This window comes from Rhinolophus ferrumequinum, chromosome 10, assembly GCF_004115265.2.
Source record: "Rhinolophus ferrumequinum isolate MPI-CBG mRhiFer1 chromosome 10, mRhiFer1_v1.p, whole genome shotgun sequence".
Classification (NCBI taxonomy): Eukaryota; Metazoa; Chordata; class Mammalia; order Chiroptera; family Rhinolophidae; genus Rhinolophus; species Rhinolophus ferrumequinum.
In genome coordinates, this window is record NC_046293.1 from 56,664,699 (window position 1) to 56,681,613 (window position 16,915).

General features: G+C 51.2%; 3 protein-coding genes across 4 annotated transcripts; 1 reads left to right on the plus strand and 2 right to left on the minus strand.

Moving 5' to 3' along the window:
* Positions 1 to 952: 952 nt before the first annotated feature.
* Positions 953 to 6,128, minus strand: LOC117028656 (25-hydroxyvitamin D-1 alpha hydroxylase, mitochondrial). Its single transcript, XM_033117505.1, has 9 exons — positions 5,546 to 6,128; positions 4,718 to 4,908; positions 3,982 to 4,184; positions 3,697 to 3,897; positions 3,445 to 3,611; positions 3,074 to 3,246; positions 2,810 to 2,888; positions 2,330 to 2,527; positions 953 to 1,994 (listed from the first exon to the last, which is right to left on the minus strand). The coding sequence occupies exons 1-9, from the start codon at positions 5,738 to 5,740 to the stop codon at positions 1,881 to 1,883; spliced, it is 1,521 nt and encodes a 506-aa protein (XP_032973396.1). The 5' UTR covers positions 5,741 to 6,128; the 3' UTR covers positions 953 to 1,880.
* A 280-nt stretch (positions 6,129 to 6,408) lies between these two features.
* On the minus strand, positions 6,409 to 10,123 carry METTL1 (methyltransferase 1, tRNA methylguanosine). 2 transcript variants are annotated; one of them, XM_033117511.1, is made up of 6 exons: positions 9,456 to 9,536; positions 9,071 to 9,234; positions 7,972 to 8,156; positions 7,766 to 7,879; positions 7,525 to 7,626; positions 6,409 to 7,364 (listed from the first exon to the last, which is right to left on the minus strand). In XM_033117511.1, exons 1-6 carry the CDS (start codon positions 9,467 to 9,469, stop codon positions 7,209 to 7,211), a joined length of 735 nt encoding a protein of 244 aa, XP_032973402.1. In that variant the 5' UTR covers positions 9,470 to 9,536; the 3' UTR covers positions 6,409 to 7,208. The 2 variants fall into 2 exon arrangements, with proteins under 2 accessions (XP_032973402.1, XP_032973401.1); XM_033117510.1 differs by lacking the exon at positions 9,456 to 9,536 and adding an exon at positions 9,948 to 10,123 and having other exon boundaries at positions 6,414 to 7,364.
* A 52-nt stretch (positions 10,124 to 10,175) lies between these two features.
* Positions 10,176 to 16,900, plus strand: EEF1AKMT3 (EEF1A lysine methyltransferase 3). Its single transcript, XM_033117514.1, has 4 exons — positions 10,176 to 10,358; positions 10,636 to 10,860; positions 10,976 to 11,087; positions 14,906 to 16,900. The coding sequence occupies exons 2-4, from the start codon at positions 10,684 to 10,686 to the stop codon at positions 15,295 to 15,297; spliced, it is 681 nt and encodes a 226-aa protein (XP_032973405.1). The 5' UTR covers positions 10,176 to 10,358; positions 10,636 to 10,683; the 3' UTR covers positions 15,298 to 16,900.
* The last annotated feature ends 15 nt before the right edge of the window (positions 16,901 to 16,915 follow it).

Sequence of the window (16,915 nt, forward strand, 5' to 3'; positions counted from 1 at the left end):
GGAAGGGGGTTTTATTCTATCTCGAAGCTCAAATCTGCTAAAAAAAAATCAGGTCATTTAGGTTTAAGTTGAACTTTGTGCTAGGGGAATGCAGATGGAGACAGTACAGTAGAGAAGGAGTTGAAAAGAGGGGCAGTAAAGAAAGGCACACAAATCTTGATCTCTGCACAGGGCTTTAGGAACACCCTGCCCCTCTGGAGATCGTACATAAATAGATACCCACCCCCCAGAAGGCTTGGTGGTTAATGGAGTTTCTGTGGTCAGGGAGCCATGTCTAGGGCAGGGGGCCAAGGTGATGGGGAGGAGAAGGAAATGTAAAGTGAAATTTCCATCTACATCCAGCTAATTGGAATAGGGTGTGGGGAGAGCAGGAGGAAAGAGGGCAAGTCCTGACATGGGAAGGGTAATCTGGGCTACAGAGAGCTGCGAGGAGTGTGCTGAGAGATTTATTTATGTGGAAGATGAGTTAATCTGTATACATCACAAGGGGAAGACTGTGCCTAGCTTCTCGGGGAAGGCAGGGGGCAGAGAGTGCTGACTCAGGGAAGCAGAGGCTCCTGCCCAGCCCCTTTCTCCTGCCTTGGTGCCCCAGGGCTTCTGGCCACCCCCACACTCAAATTTCATCCTGTCTGTCTGACTTCACTTCTCTGCCTGTATCCCTGTCTTTCTCAAAAGGAAATCACCTTAGAGCAACTTTTCCAGAGAGGGCAGAGTGGCCATTCTAGGATGTCCTTTCGTTCTGGAAGTCCAGGTTCCAAAAGCACTTCTACCAGAGTCAGCCGCCTCTGGCCATCTCTGCAAATCCCTACCTCCCGACCCTTTTTTACAGCCTAGCCCTTGCATTTACTTTTCACCACCACCCCCTTAATTTCTTACAGGGAGCCAGACTTGGCTGTTCCCACTCCAGACAGAAACGTGTCTGGATTTGTGATGCAAACCCCTCTCCCAGGTGTCTAGACCTCCCATGTTATGGGGTCACTCCAAGGACCTGAGAAACCAAGGTTGGAGATTTGGATGAAAGTCTTGCCTCCAGGTCTTGTAGGCAGTGGGAGTGGGAGAGAAGTAAGTCAAAAGTCAAGGAGGGAACATTCGATTTTTTAAATGTCAAAACTATGAATATTTAAATTGTTTAATATATAAAAGGAAGGCATGTGCAGGGACAGGTCAGGAGATGGCTCTGCTGGGAACTAAGTGGTGGGGCAAGACAACCTAAGAGTGACCAGAGGGGCACAGGGAGTTTAAAAAAATTATAAACCAGGCAAGGACAGACTCAGCTTCCTAGGTGTGAGATGAGAAAGGTATAGTCTAGACAGAGCCTGGTGAGCTGCCTACCCCTTCTGCCACATAGTCCAGATTCAATCCGAGACTCTATATGGTGTCGCCTAGTCAGGGATAGGCCCTGGCAGGGGATATAAAGACTGGATAAGACCTCACCCTGCCTCTCACAGAGCTCACATGCAAGGAGAGAAGACCAACCAGGTGCAGACCAGATGCATAATTACTTAGCTCATGCCATGCTAAGAGCTTAGCCAGCAGCATCAATGAACACTGAAAGCCCCAAAGGGCAGTGGTGGAATTCTTCCTCAGGTCACTCAGCATTATTATTTAAAATCTGAGTTGGCCCTTGAAGGATGCATAGAATATGACCAGGAGAAGGGCTGAGCAGGTAGAGGAACCATGGTTTTCTCTGGGACTTCTGGGTGAGGCCAAGTGCATACTTCATATCTTGGTCAGGGCTGCCTCAAGCACTTTGCTATGGTCATTCTGACAAGTTTGGTCACATAGACAGGCCTCAGGGAGAATACATGTCTCTTGGTTTTGTGCCTAATAAACCCCTACGATGAGAGAAAGGGTGATGATGACCGCCTCCTTCCACGGGACTATCTGTCCACAAACTGTAGGTTGATGCTCCTCTCGGGTACCAGGACAGTCCGGGTCATGGGTCTGACTGGGGCAGCACCTGGCTCAGGCTGCACCTCAAAGTGGGTCAAGATCTGGAAAGGAAGGAAGAAGGCTATCACTACGAGAAGGGTTGACAATGGTGGGTTTTATTAGTAACGGGCATTATTAGTGTTAGGATGGTCAAGGTTGGAATGGCATGTGTGGCTGGAGTGGACTTCTGGGTTAATCAGGATAAGGGATTATGGTTGGGAAAAAGATAGTCCAAATACCCTTGCTAACTGTCCAGGCCTATAATGGGATTGATTGACACATTTCAGATTAGGTCTACCAAGTCTTAAATGCATTCTGATGCTTGTCGCTGAGCTCACAGCTTTAGAAGGTTTGGGGTTCTCTTGTCTGGGGAAGGTAGAAGGTCTAGATCACTCACCTGGGCCAAAGCCATTTGCAGCTCAAGCTCTGCCAGGCGTCTCCCCATGCAGCTACGCTTGCCAAAGCCAAAGGGAAGAGATGCAAATGGGTGGGGGGCTGGACCCTCCCCCAGCCAGCGAGCCGGCCGAAAAGCATTTGGCTCTGGGAACTGGGCAGGGTCCCTTGAAGTAGCATAGTGACACAGAGTGACCAGCGTCTGGTGGGAGAAGAGCACAAACTTGTCAATTTAAGCCCAGGAATGCAGGGAGGGACATAGAGAAGAGGATATATGGACTGGAATGAAAGCAGGCTCTAGTTGGTGATGGGGAAGTTTTCCGGGCTGCTTTTGGAATGATTTCTCCAATGCCCCATTATATTCCAGAAAGAAGCACTCAGGACAAGGGGAGGGTTTGAAGGGCTTGTGGGGGGTTTGAGAACAGGACCAGGACCGAGATAGTGAGGGATGGCTTAGCAAAAGGGACCCATAGTCTCTACTCACATTTTTGGGGATAATATAGTCACCCACACGAATGTCTTTGTCTGGAACACGGGAATTTCCAGGTACCACAGGGTACAGTCTGGATTGCAGAGCACAAGGGGATACAGCAAGGTGAGGCGAGGGGCTGTTAGCTTCCCTCTCATGCCCGCAACTTCCAAATTCTTGGCCAGGAGTAGAATACCATTTTCCTCTGCTCCCATCTATTATTTGCTTCCCCAGCCCTTCCCCAGATTTTCCCTAGCTCCCCCTCTCCTGTCCCCTCACCTTAGCACTTCCTTGAGGACTGCTTTCAGCAGGGGCAGCTGGGACAGAGCACTGGCTGAGGAGTGGGCATTGGAGCCCTGGCCCAGGGCAGCTGTGATCTCAGCGTGGAGTGCGGTCTGGACTTCAGGGTGCCGAGAGAGTTCATATAAAGCCCAGGAAAGTGTGTTGGACACCTGAGGGGCCAGGGAAGAACATGAGAGGTGTTAAGAGTGGGGAACCAGTGTAGGGGGAAGAATGTGAAGCAGTCTGGAGCCCAGGTGGTGCTAAGCCAAGCTGGTCTAGAGGGCCATAGTGCATCCTCTGCAGCAGGACTGAGACCGGAGATGCTAAGCTCTGGAGGTGGGGCTCGCAACGTGGAGGGAGAACTTCACCGTGTCCACTCCGGCCAGTAGCAGCTCTGTCACATTCCCTAGGATGGACGAGGCAGGCAACTGCTCCCGGAACAGGAAGTAAGTCAGGTGCGCCGCAGATCCCATGTCATCCTCAGGTTTTTTCCTCTTGGCTACCTCAGCCTCTCGCCGCTCCACGTGCTGCTGGGCTGCGTGGGGAGAAGATACAAGGATGCCTCACTGGCCCCGAACAGCTTTACATTCTCCTGTCTTCACTTCACTTCTGTGCCTTACCAAATGCAAACATCTGGTCCCAGTCTCGGCAGAGGCGGCCCCAGGGTCCGGGCACGAGTCGGTGCAGCCAGTTGGGCATCGCCATGGTCAACAGCGTAGACACAAACACGGATCCCACCGCGCGGATGAAGGTCTCTGTGTCTGGAGGCACTTTTGCCTCTAGGCAACCCAGGCGCGAACCTAATAGCACCGCTGCTATGCCTGGCCGGGAGGGGGCGCTGTCAGGACACTGGGAGACCCCGGCCAGTGTCCCCCAAGCTTGTCCCGAACTGTATTAGGGCTCACCTTCTAGTCCAAACTTGTAAAATTCTCCGGCTACGTCCTGAACCAGGGCGGGTGGCCCAGCGCCGCGTCCCCGTTGGCGCCGCAGTCTCCGCACAAGGTCAAGAACCACGTCGTCCAGGGTCTTGGCATAGCGGGAGGCTGCTTGAGGCCGGAGGAGGAGCGGGGCCAGGAGGCTGCGGAGCCTCTGCCATTCTTCGCCTTCCCTGTAAGAGTGCGGAGAGGGGTGCATCAAGGCAGATGGGGGTATGTGGAGGCTGCCCAATGGTGTTGGCAGAGGTGGAGAAGAAACGTATTCAGCTCTGGCTAGGGGAGGGATTGCGTCTGCTCCCTCCGGGTACAGAAACCTGGCATTGCCTGCGCGCGCTTTTCATCCCCCTTCCTCGTTACTCATTTCCTGCCCCAGAAGGGCCTGGGTTCCTGGGTAACTCGAGTCACAGAATCTTACATTTCACCTAGATCCTAGTACCCTAGCCCTGTCTGCCGGTTCTCAGGATTCTAGCCTCAAAGATAAGGTCGTGGAGGGGCGGGGGGCAAAGGCCGGGCTCTACCTGAGCTTGGGCGTAATAGACGGGTGGGAACCCCTATTTGCCAGAGGCTGGGGGAAACGGCTGACCTTCCTCCACACCCGTCTATTACGCCCAATAATAGACCTTCCTCCACACCCCAAACTGTCTCCATGCCGGCCAAAGGAGAGGGACACAGCGGGGCATCTGGGTTTGGGGGCCAGAGGACTCACGCGGTAAGCAGTCCGCAAGCCCGCTGGCAGCGGCGACGGTGCTCGACCCACGGTGAAAAGCTGCAGCGCTCGGGCCGGGGCCCCTCCTGTCGCAGCAGCTGCTCAACGAGTGTAGGGGCCGCTAGGTACACCGTGCGCACCTTCCCGAAGCTGGCTAACCACACTGGTCCGAAGCGCGCGGTCCCCTGGACCTGGGAGAATGGGCGCAGCGGACACTGGAGACGCGGATAGGGGACTCCCAGCTTGATCCCTGCCAAAGCCAAGGGTGTTGGCTGAACTTTGAGAGGGGGTGCCTCTGCTCCTTTGCGAGCTCCCAGCTAGTGCACGGCCCTGATGCTGCAAACCCCTCCTCCTCTTTCCCTCACTTCCCATCCCTGGAAGTTTGAGTGTGGTGGGCAAAACTGAGTAACTTCGAGTAAAGGAGACTCAGGACCTCTTTGGTCACCTGGGCCGAGTCGAGGCGGAGAAATCCTTAAAGGTTCCTCACGTGGAACATTCATCTCACGATGAGCCCCAACAGAATGTATAGGAGCGCACGTAGCTTTAAGCACAATGCGCTGATTGCGCTGGGAAGGAACTGTGCGTTTCCGACTCCGCGCCTCGGTCCTGGACCTACCCGGCTTCCCGACTTCTGCACGGCGAGAAGGTGCTGAGAGCACCCCTCTGCTCGGCGTCGGGATGGACTCCGCGCCACTCGAGCCACAGCCCCAAACCCCAACTTGTCTTTTCCGCAAGTCGTGGGCATCCGTTCTTACTGGCCCTCCTTCCTGCGTTCTCCACTAGTCTATTTTCCCAGCCTTTCGTCCCAGGAACGGCGTCCCCCTCTACCTGCAGCTCGTGTAGCCGTGACAGCCCCCGCTTGCAGAAAAGTTCCGCAAGGAAGCCCGGTGTGGAGGGGCCTGGGATATCCGCCAAGGTCCGGGGTGCTGAGTCGTAACCTCGGGAGCCCAGTAAGGCGCCCAGGTCAGGAGCACAGAGGACGCGATGGAACACTCTGGAGGCGAGCTTGAGGGTCTGGGTCATGGTGTGGTTCAGGCAAATACAGCACTTCTGAGCATCTTGCCGGCGCCCCTATTAAACCCTTGGGCAAGGCAGTGGCAACGCCCCTCTCCAAGCTACTCAGCCAATCCTCCCTGAGTGGCTGGTGCTGGGGATTAACACCCAGGAACAGTAGGCGGGGCTGGGGCTGCCTTCGCAGCTCACTTGGGTCGCACGTTGCAATGACCCCCTTGGGAGGAGAGGCCTGCCTCAGTTTCTCCTCCTGGCCTTGTGTCCTAGTAAAGCAGGCTAAAGATCTCTTCCTGGGAAAGGCTATTTAAAGAAGCTTAGGTGATGAAGATAGTCAGTCCCTGACAGTCCCATCACTTCCCCCAGTGAGCTAGTAGGCCTCTCAGGAATTCCCCATCCTCCAGCATCTCCGGGAAGGGAAGCGTGGAGAGGCACAGCTGTAGCCATCCCCATATTCTTGGCTTATCAGGCTGCACCCTCTCTGCATGGGAGCAGAATTTTCCTGCACTATTACACTGAGCAGATGACAGGTAAGTTAATGAGTTAAAATTGCTCCTGGAGCCTTCATCTTTATTCCTTGGGTGGGGGGGGGGGTAGGGTCTTTTAGGTCCCTGTCCTCGCCATGGGAATTTGGGACTTGAGGAGAAGAAATGAAGGAATTTTTCAAATTAGAAAAGTTCCGAGATTTCTTTGGGCTGCTGGACAGAGGAAAGGTTAAGTGAACACTCTGAATCTCCAACAGATTTCATCCCCTTTGGGGGGCTTTCTAGTTAGCCCCTTTCCACTTTTAGCCTTAGAATCCTTATTTCTTTCTGGGCTCCTCACTCCCCGACCCCATCCCCATCAGGCTGTGCCAGCCAGTCAGCTCTGAAGCTCTGGAATGAAGGGTCAACATGAAAAAGGAAAGGGTCTCCAACCCCACCCCCTCCCTGGGACTCTCCAGCCACAATAAAGGGAGTACAAATTCCTCAGGTCAAATCTTAGGCAGAGAGGATGGGAGAAAGCATCTGATACTCATTCTCGGCTTCTCTGAGGAACAGGAGCACAGGCATGTGCACACATATACGTTCTCCCCAGGATTGCAAAGGACACACAAGTGGACAGGTGACTTGAACCTAGCAGGCAGTTTAGATGGACAGTGGAGAACTGCATTCCCCACTCCAGCTGAGGAGAGACCCCAGAGGGGGAAGAGAGTGCTAAGGGAGAGCAAGACCCCACACCCCCGCCAAACGTCTCTTCTTGTCCAAGGTCTTCTGATCTTCCCAGTCAGCTTCTTCAGCTTTCTCCTGGCAGTGGAGGGGCAGGAAGGTGAAAGGAGGCAGGGATAGTTGTGAAAACCAGGATTCTGCCCCTGGGTAGTTCCCCAACTTCTTTGAAAGACTTTTGCCTCTCAGGCCCAGCAGTCTCAGCTGGGAAGTTCCAGGGGGCTTGATTTTTTTTCTAGTCCCTGGAAAATGGAGTCCAGCTAAGGCAAGGTAAGCAGTCAGTGACCAGGAGGGGTGGGATTGGGGGTAACCGCCTGGAGGGTGGGATCCTGTATTCTTCGGAAGATGGCTGGGAAATTCTTTCCCCCATTGCGTAGAACTTTCTTTCCCTCCTCGGTTGAGGTGCCCAGATGTCCAACAATGGGGTCTTCACTCTGGGAGAAGGGTTTCGTAAGTCCCTATCCGCCTTCAGACTGCCCCTGGTCCCGAGACTCCCATCCCATCCTATTGGCACTAAACTGGGTTCAAAGAAAAAAGAACCACTCTGGAAAGGGCCTGTATCTTCACAATTTCCCTTATAGGCTCCCAACTTACCAGCTCCTCCAGAGGCACATGCTCAAACAGGGGGTGTCCTTTAAAATGGGTGCACATCCAGTCGTGTAGCTCTAGCACATCAGTTATGGTATATACCAGGCCCTGTACAGGCAAAATTATCCTAGACAGGGGGCTGCATGCAATTGAACAGTGAGATGATGAGATACACCCCCACTGAATCCTTAGTGGAAGGTCCCTGAATAGGCCACTCACCCCACGCTCCCTCCCACTCCCGACTTACCCCAACTCTCAGCACGTAGGCATACTCTGCAAGCAGAGTGGGACTGATGATTCGCCACTTGTGCTTCGTCCGCTTGAAATGTGGGTCAGGGAAGAGGAAGAACATCTTTGTCAGCTGTGAGACATACATTCAGGAACTGAGTGATGACAGCCTGGCCTCCATGTCCCACCTGCCTACCAGCCTTACCCACCAGGGCCTCTCCCCACCTGTCCCTTGCAGAAGAAGTTAGGAAGGTGTTTCATGGCATTGCTGCGGAGACAGGCGATGTTCTGGAAGCCACCTCCAGGAGCTGCTCGTAAGGCCCGAATCCGGTCTTGGACATAGTCTGAGACCTTCACCCTAATCTCCAGACCCAGAATCAGTGTGTCTGGGAATAGTGGTGATAGTTCCACTAGACACAGAAATAGGAATGGAATTACCAACCTCATATTTGCAGGAAGTGCCAAGGTGTCAACATAGGAAAGAAAGACTCAGTCTGCAACTACCAAAATCAGGAATGGCAAATGAAGACAGAAAGATGCCTATATGAATGATTCTACTATGTTGGAGTAGAGGGCCGGGGGAGATCCGAAAGTGTCACCAGGACTGGAAGTGGGAGGGCCTGGGAATACTGAACATTTGCAAGTGCTTTAGTGTTTTTACACATTTCATCATTTAATCCTCTTAACACTTTATAGTAAATGTGAAGATGAGGAAACTGAGGGTCAGAAATGCCCAAGGTCATAGAGCTAAGGAAGAGTTAGAACCAGAACTTGAATGTAAGTTTTCTGCCAATAAGTACCATGCTCTTCCTCTCTGTCATGCTGTTATCTTTATGGGAACATCTAAAAATAGAGAAGTGGCCTAGCAAGCATGGCTGGGACAATACAGACAATGTCAGAGAAACTCAAAAACAAGAGGGTGGAGCAGAAGGAATAAGTTCTGGTGAGGAAGGGGGGAGGGGAAGAGGGAGTGGTGGAATCCCTGAGACGGTTCAGGATCACTGGCCACAGTGGCTAATCTCTGACGCTTGTGCTGACCAGCTCACTGACCCGGCACCTGGCAGGTGAAATGGCTCATGTAGTGACTGGGGCCAGGGGTGAGGCCAGACAGGACAACCCAAGTTCTGGGAGGCATTTGAGGCAGGCTCCTCCCTTCTCCAGGGCAAAGGCCAGAGAGGGAAGGTGGAGGCTCTCCACACTGATGTCACAGCACCAGTGTCTGGTCCGAAGGGGAAAGGCCAACTATGGCCCCCACCAAACCTGCTGAGGTGGCAGAAACTAGATAATGCCTCTCCTTGCCCCAGAGAAAGGGCCAGAGTGTTACCTAACAGGCCACCATAGCCACAGCCTATGTCTGCAAACTCCACTTGGGCTTGAGCTCTCTTTTCTTTCTTATCCTTCGGGTCATCGTGGCTCTGATTTTGAGTCGGTGGAACGAAGAACTCTGGGTATAACTCAGACCAATCCATTTCCTCTGGCTTCACAGGGCTATTGGAGAGAAGACGTGAGAAACATGAAAAGGCTAGTCATACCATTGCAAAAGTGGTACTACATGTGTGTGGGTGGATGGGTAAGGGTGGGAAGTAGATGGGAGTGTTTCTCAAAAATTCTGTAAGAGTGGGACCTGTGGCCTCTAGGAGACACAGTGGAAACCACCCTTAACCCCCAGTGTGAATCATAGGCCCATCATGAGGCCCGTGATTGCTGACCTGCGCATCTCCATTTCTAGGAGATGATGTGACTCTCGCTGGGCAGCTCTCCTTTCTGGGTCACAAGTTCCCCTTTTCCCCAAGACTGGCTGCCTAAGGCACCTTACTTTGTTTACGTGCTCTGTGCGAAGAGGATGGAGTAAGGTGAGGGAGGGGCTGGGCGTACGTTTGTCCTTTTATTATATCCAACAAAGGAAACCGAAAGATGGAAAAGGCATTCTGTCACCATCTCTCTAGTCTCTGACAATTTTTTTCTCCCAGGCTTGCACCACTACCCAGACTTCAGACAGAACGCCACGCCCCCTCCCAACCCGCCAACTCCGCCCTCCACCAAACCTTCCCAATCCATCCCCAAAACGGACGTCACCCAGCCGATCCTCCCGGGTGTATCCTGAACCCTCCCAGCAGTCCCAGCACTACCGCTCTACCCGGCTGCTCCGGGCTGTTCTGAGACTTCCGCCCTCCTACCTTCCCCCTGCCCTGCTCACTCACTAGCGCAGTGTGTGGTCCGCCATGGGGTTGGAGTGAGCACGTTGCCGGTAGTAGCGCTTCTGGGGCTGCGAAGCCTCGGCTCCTGCAGCGTCCCCAGGCTCGGCTCCCGCCATGATCCCCACTGCCGCGTTTTTCCACCAAACCCACGTGGAGACCGAGGCCCAGGCGCATGATAATGACGCAGTCAGGCACGTTACGGACAGACCCCGCCCCTTAAAGACCCAAGTGTGAATTCGGTTGGGCTAAGAGCTGGAGAGGGCGGGGGGCGGGGTGCGCACAAGAGGGTGCCTCCGAACCTCAAGTCTACAGCTGGGTTGGCAGGGCCAGAGCCGGCACCCAACCTCTTTCCTTAGCCTACGTCGGCCTGGTCTGGGTTACCATCCTGGTTGCAGGCACCAGTGCACCCCTCAGGTAAGAGGGATCTGGGGACCCCATTTCCTACAGAATTAATTCTCGCTCCGCTCGCCTCTTTCCGGGTCTCGGACTAATCTGCGGGTCTGACCCGCACGCTTGGTCTGGAATGAGTCCCATCGGCTGTTCACTGGGGACCACAGCGGGCGGGACAACTCCTCGTTCCACATCCAGGAAGTCAAACTGGAGGAAGGAGGGCAAACTCGGGGAGGCGGGGCTCGGTGCCACCGGGCAGCGGAGACAGCCGGCGACCCCCCCGCCCCCCACCCCGCTCCAGATCCGGGATCCCAGCGCTGGCTGCGGCCTCTGGAACTCTTTGGGCCAGATGGCGGACCCCCTCTCAGATCCTGCATCCGAGCCCGAATCGGTGTTCCCACGGGAGGTCGGGCTCTTCGCCGACTCTTACTCGGAGAAAAGCCGGTTCTGTTTCTGTGGGCACGTGCTGAGCATCACGCAGAACTTCGGATCCCGCCTCGGGGTGGCAGCGCGCGTGTGGGAAGCGGTGAGGAGTGGGTGGCTCTCTGCGAGGGTCCGCGGAAGGTTCAAACCCCGGACTCTCCCTCTCCCATATGGAGCCATCTCCACGACAGTCTTTTTTCCTCTTTTTTCTCTTATAGGCTCTGAGCCTGTGCAACTATTTCGAAAGTCAAAATGTGGATTTCCAAGGCAAGAAAGTGATTGAACTGGGCGCGGGGACGGGCATCGTGGGGATCTTGGCAGCGCTGCAGGGTGCGTGAGCTTTGCTGTGGCCGGATGGGCTTGGTGGGGATGGGGATGTGGAGAAATTGCCACTTCCTGAATTCTTGGGAGAGGGGAATGGTTTGGGACCAGTCTAGTAGCTTCTTTATAAATTTTTTTTTTTTTTTGCGCTTGCTTTTGTGTGCCAGGCAGCGCTCAATGGCTGTCAAAGCACCCAGGGTGGTTATTTGGGCAGGATATAAAAACTAGGCAAGACTTAGTAGGAGTTTTTTGTTTGTTTGTTTGTTTTTAAACTTTTGTTTATTTTAAGTGTGTTTTTCCAGGAGCCCATCAGCCCCAAGTCAAGTAGTTGCTTCAATCTAGTTGTGGAGGGCGTAGCTCACGGTGGCCCATGTCATGATTTCAGGGACAATTCTGTCACTTGAAAGAGCCTTTTGCTTTGGACACGGTCTTCTGCCAAAATGCATATTTGGGGAGCATCCTATAAGGGGAGTAATCTGTGGTATTAAAACCTCATGAGTGCTTTATAACTTTTCTATGAATATATTTTAGATTTTTATGGTTTTGATTGCTTGGGGGAAAGTTTATGAGTTTCTGAGGGTTAGAGTGTGTTTTGTGGGAAGTGGAGTAGAAATTAGGCACTACAGACTTGGGAAAGGAAAGGTAAGGAAAACTTGGCTTCACTTTTGTCAAGAACCACAAACTACAAAGGAAAGTTTCCTAATTTATAATCTAATTGGCAGACAAAACCTCACCTTGAAAACACTCATTTAAAAACACAATGTTATCTCCCTAGAAATGCAAATTAACATGTGTTTGTTTAGATGGACACAACTAGGTCACATTCAGGGAAGTCTTACCAGAGGCAGGCATTCATCCTTCTATTCATTCCACCAACATGTATTTGGAGTTCCCTATGTGCCAAGAATCATGCTAGGTATTGGAATACAATGAGTTCGACAGATTTCTCCTACCCAACGAGCTCCTGGTCTAGTGGGGAAGATGGGGAACATGTTACAGTACAGAAGTCTGGTGAGTTATGGGCGGGGCCAGTGGACTCGCTGTGGCCATATCTCCCTTGACTCCCTGGAATCCATCCTGGAGAAGCTCTGTCAGAAGAGGAGGTGAACATTATGAACACAGCAGGCTCAAAAAGAACCGAGGGCGGTCAACAGCAGTTTTCCATGAAGGATGGGTGGAGGAGAGGCGGGCAATTATGCTAAAATGGGAGAAAGGCATGTAACATGGATAGGAACACCTACTTTCACTTGCTCCTAGACTGGCTTCTCTTCCTTTGCCCCCTATTCAGCTGCCAAGGCAGAAATTTGTGTCATCTCGTTCCTTGCCCTTTCCCCTTACATCCTAAACACCTGATTCCTGCCTTCTTACCCTTCAAACCTCCAAATGCCTCCTCCCCTATCTTTACCCTCAGCTGATGGCTTTGTTTCCTATCTCTTCTGATAGCTTCTATTTTCTCGTAGAAAACATCCACATGGTCTTATCACAACGTCTACTCACCTAACTGCATCTGGGTCTGTATTCACTGCCTTTTTTCCTGTTACCATGGATGAATGCGCTGTGCTCCTAGCTAAGGTCAAGCCCTCCACTTGTCACGAGACACCAAACCTTCTCATCTACTCAAAGACATAGTTGCAGTAAACACCTCCCCTCCCCCAACTCTTCTGCATTACCAGTTTTTCCTTCTCTCTGGATCATTCTCTCTCTCTCTCTCTCTCTCTCTCTGTATAATGCACATAAGTATACTGTAATTTCTCCTCTCAGAAAAAACTCTTGATCCTACATATCCCTCCAGATACTACCCTGTTTCTCTCCTCTACACCAAAACTCAAGAGTTAATACTCACTATCTGGATTTCCTCTCTTCCTATCTTTTCTTCAGTCTATTCCAATCAGACTCCCCCCACCCACCCAACACACACCATGCCCCCTCCACTCCATTGTTCTAATCGAGGCTGCGCTTCATTCCAAACTCCATGTTGTTAAATACAAGTTTCAATTATGAGCCCATCTTACCTGCTTTTGCAGCATTTGACACTCTCTCCTTTTTAAAACACTTCCTTTGGTTCCCAGGGCTTGGCACCTCTGGTTTCTGCCTACCTCAAGGGCACTCTTTTGCATTCTCCTTTGTTGGTTCCTTTTTGTCTTCACAATTGAAAATTTGAATGCTCCAGGGTTCAGGAGCAGTGCTGAGAGCCCTTCCTTTTTCTGTCTACACTCTCTCCCAAGCAATCCCATCACCTCATGGATTTCAATGCCCTTTCTATGCTGATCGCATTCTAACCAACTGAGCCATCCAGCCACCCCTCTGGAAGCTCTCTGGAAGCTCAGCAGCAGCTCGTTGTCTTCAATCTAGTTCTGGAATGCACAGCTCTCTGGCCCACGCGGGAATCAAACCGGCAACCCTCTTGTTCAGAACTCACACTCTAACTAACTGAGCCATCTGGCTGTCCTCAGAGTAATCTTTTAAAAGCATAAGTTAATGTATGTCATTCTTCCATTTAAAATTCTCCAATAGCTTCCTATCTCACTCAGACTAAAAGCCAAATTTCCCACAGTCTCCTGACAAGGCCCCCGTTAGGATTTGGCTCCTACTCTTATCCCCCTCACTTACTCTGCTCCAGTCACTGGCCTTCTTGCTGCTCCTTAAGCCTGCCAGACACTGCCCTACCTCAATGTCTTTGCACTTGCTGGTCCCTCGTTGGGTGCGTTTTAGCCTGAGAGATCCATCTGGTTTGTTCCATTATTTCCTTCCATTTTTTTGCTCAAATATATCTGCTCGGTAAGGCTTTCCCTAACCACCCAATTTAAAATTACCTTCCCTGCTTGTCCCCCAAGCAGTTCTTACCCTCCTTCCCTGCTTGTAGCTTCACCAGAGTAATTTATTACTATTTGACATACAGTGTATTTTATGTATTTTGTTTGTTGTCCATTTCTTGCCAGTAGACTATAAGCTCCAGGAGCAGAGGGATTCTCATCTGATTGGTTTATTCTCAGTACCTGGCATATAGGCATGTAATAAATATTAATGAATGAATTCTTAATACTTCTCGTTTCTATAATGGCCATCATGATGATGATTAAAGAGTTTTGCAGTACTTAGTGTGTCTCTACCTCTAGAATAAAACTCAAGGAAGGCTGAGGTTTTGTCTTGCTCACCACTGTATCCCCAGAACTTAGTAGGTGCTCAATACATATACTTTCTGAGACGCTAATCTGATCATCTTGACCTCCTACTTCTGCCTTTAAAACCTATTGCCCTCAGAATCAAGCCTGAATCTCCTTAGCATGTCATAACCATTTTTCTCTTTACTCTCATGTCTTGACACTTTTTTCCTCCCTTCTACATTCTCTAAGATCTAGCCTTCCTTGAATATGCTGTGCTCTCTCACCTCCAGGCCTTTGTACTCTCTGCTCTCTGCTTGGAAAACTCCCCCGGACTAACTCCTACTTGTCCTTTAAAGCTCACTGAGGTCATGTCTTCTGGGAACTTTTCCAGACCCCCGAAGGCTGATCTGTGTCAGTAGGGGGTGGGTACATAGCCCATCTCTAGCTTAGTGCTGCCAGGCTTCTGCTGACATACTTGTATGATTGCTGTGTTTGGGGCAGAGAGGTTGAAGATTAGCTTAGAGAGAATGTTGATGTTGTAGAATGTAGAGTAGTGAAAATGGCGGTGGGTAAGATGGAGGTTAGGGCAACTAAAAGCCAAAGTATGGACTTCGGGTTGTCAAGACATTTTCCTCCAGGTCCAGAGATCTCTGGACCTTCTGGGCAGGAGCCAAAACCCCTTGGTTGGTCCTTCTGACTTGATTTCTCCTCCCTTTTTCTCAGGGGGTGATGTTACCATCACTGACCTACCCCTGGCCCTAGAACAGATCCAGCTCAACGTCCAGGCCAATGTGCCAGCTGGAGGCCGGGCCCAGGTCCGTGCCTTGTCCTGGGGGATTAACCAACATGTCTTCCCTGGAGACTATGACCTGGTGCTGGGGGCTGATATCGTGTATCTGGAGCCCACCTTCCCACTGCTGCTGGGGACCCTCCAACACCTGTGCGGGACCCATGGCACCATCTATCTGGCCTCCAAGATGAGAGAGGAGCATGGGACAGAGAGCTTCTTTCAGCAACTCCTGCCCCAGCATTTTCAACTGGAGCTGGCCCAGCGGGATGAGGATGAGAATGTCAACATCTATAGGGCCAGGCACAGGGAACCAAGACCTGCTTGATGTCACCTTCTGCTCCTTTGAACTCCTTGTCCTAATGAAGGAACTGCCATGTCTCCAAAGCCAGAAACATAAGGACCAAAAAGGATGGATTTCCCTTGCCTTTCTGTTTCCTCCTTCCCTCTTAGTTCCCCCAGATTCTCTTGGGCAGGTGCAAGGAGGTGCCTGCTTGCTAGGAATCCTAGAGCCCTAGCAACACTGGGTTAGAGTGCAAAGGAAGTTCCCAGCTCTTGTTCTCAGCAGAGGAAGATGGGAAGGTATCCAGGGTTTTTAGGGTGGTGGGGGGAAGTAAATGGGATGTGAGAGCAGGGGCTACAGAGAGACTATCATTGATTACTTCCTCTCCTGCTGTTGTCCTTTTATACAGAATAGATTTGCGGGGGTGGGGGGGGGGAGGATGCAGATTCTACTGGAATTTTTTTAAAAGGAAAAAAACATAAGCATTAAATATCTCTTCTGCATCCAAGGAAATCAGGCTTTTGTTGGGGGGCTGGAAGGAAGAAGCCTCAGACCACCCACTTCTTGCTTCTAGAGTCTGGTGGGCCCATGGCTCCAACTGGGTCAAGTTCTCCCGGGCCTGAAGCTGGGGATAGGCAGCAGAGCTGTCCTCTGGACTGTAACTTCATCCTTTTCGGAGCTGGGGTCCTGACCACTGAGTACTAGGTTCTTCTTCTCTTTAAGTTTCCAAGTCCTGTCAGTCCTTCTTTCCTAATGTGTTTTACCTTCAGCTCTTTTCTCTTCCCACTGTGGAACCTCTGGTTGGGGTTCTCCTTACTTAATCCTTGGGCCACATATCACCTCCTCTGGACTCCTGGACTTCAACTCTTGTGATCTTCCAAAGTCAGCTCTGCTTAGCTTCTGCTGCTGCCTGCAGAAGTAAGAGTAAGCTCCTCTGCTGGGTACTCAGTCTACCCTCTGCTTCATGTCCTACTGGTTTCCAACATGATTGCAACCTTGGACCAAATTGCGTAAGGTCTACTATTTGTTCCCTAAATCCATACCAAGATTCCCTCACTTATTTCTTCTTCTTCTCCTTCTCCTTCTCGTTCTCCTTCTCCTTCTTCTTCTCGTTCTCCTCCTCCTCCTCTTCCTCCTGCTTCTCCTTTTTTTAATGATTCCCTCCCTAGAAGGGCTATTTCTACCTGTTAAAATCTTCATTACGCTTAGCCTATATGCTGAAAAAAGCTTTTCCTGAGCCACCTGTTTGGATGTAATTTATTTCTCCCTTGACACTCTTTAACTGTTTGTTCATCTAATGGGACTTAACTTGTCTTGTGTGGTCATATGTCTGCTCCCTATTTTTTTCACCATTAGATTACCTTGGAGGGTAGGGCTGTGGTTTACTTACTTATAATTCCCTGAAGCCTAGCACAGTTCCTGGCACAACGTAGGTGTTCAGTAAATATTTTGTTCATTCAACAAATATTTATTGGGTTTATTGGAGGGATTGCACCACGACCTCCTTAGGCAGCCTCTGGCAAATTTCTGAACCTACCCACCTACCTCACAATTTTGTCTTGAGTCATAAGTCGATAATAAATATGAAAGCGCATTTGAAGTAAACAAAGTGTCACCACATGCCTTGTACTGTTATTTTGTGACGGCTTTCTCTCATGGTTTC

Bases quoted from the DNA above. Each gene is read 5' to 3' on its own strand.
- LOC117028656 (XM_033117505.1), bottom strand. From the start codon at position 5,740: ATGACCCAGACCCTCAAGCTCGCCTCCAGAGTGTTCCATCGCGTCCTC. The intron at 3,612-3,696 runs GTAAGGCACAGA...CTCCCCACGCAG, and splicing joins GGACCAGATGTTTGCATTTG to CCCAGCAGCACGTGGAGCGG. The intron at 2,889-3,073 runs GTGAGGGGACAG...TCTGCAATCCAG, and splicing joins GTCCTCAAGGAAGTGCTAAG to ACTGTACCCTGTGGTACCTG.
- METTL1 (XM_033117510.1), bottom strand. From the start codon at position 10,060: ATGGCGGGAGCCGAGCCTGGGGACGCTGCAGGAGCCGAGGCTTCGCAG. The intron at 8,157-9,070 runs GTAACACTCTGG...TTCTGTGTCTAG, and splicing joins TGGCTATGGTGGCCTGTTAG to TGGAACTATCACCACTATTC. The intron at 7,627-7,765 runs GTAAGTCGGGAG...TTGCCTGTACAG, and splicing joins CCTACGTGCTGAGAGTTGGG to GGCCTGGTATATACCATAAC.
- EEF1AKMT3 (XM_033117514.1), top strand. From the start codon at position 10,684: ATGGCGGACCCCCTCTCAGATCCTGCATCCGAGCCCGAATCGGTGTTC. The intron at 10,861-10,975 runs GTGAGGAGTGGG...TTTCTCTTATAG, and splicing joins CAGCGCGCGTGTGGGAAGCG to GCTCTGAGCCTGTGCAACTA. The intron at 11,088-14,905 runs GTGCGTGAGCTT...CCTTTTTCTCAG, and splicing joins GATCTTGGCAGCGCTGCAGG to GGGGTGATGTTACCATCACT.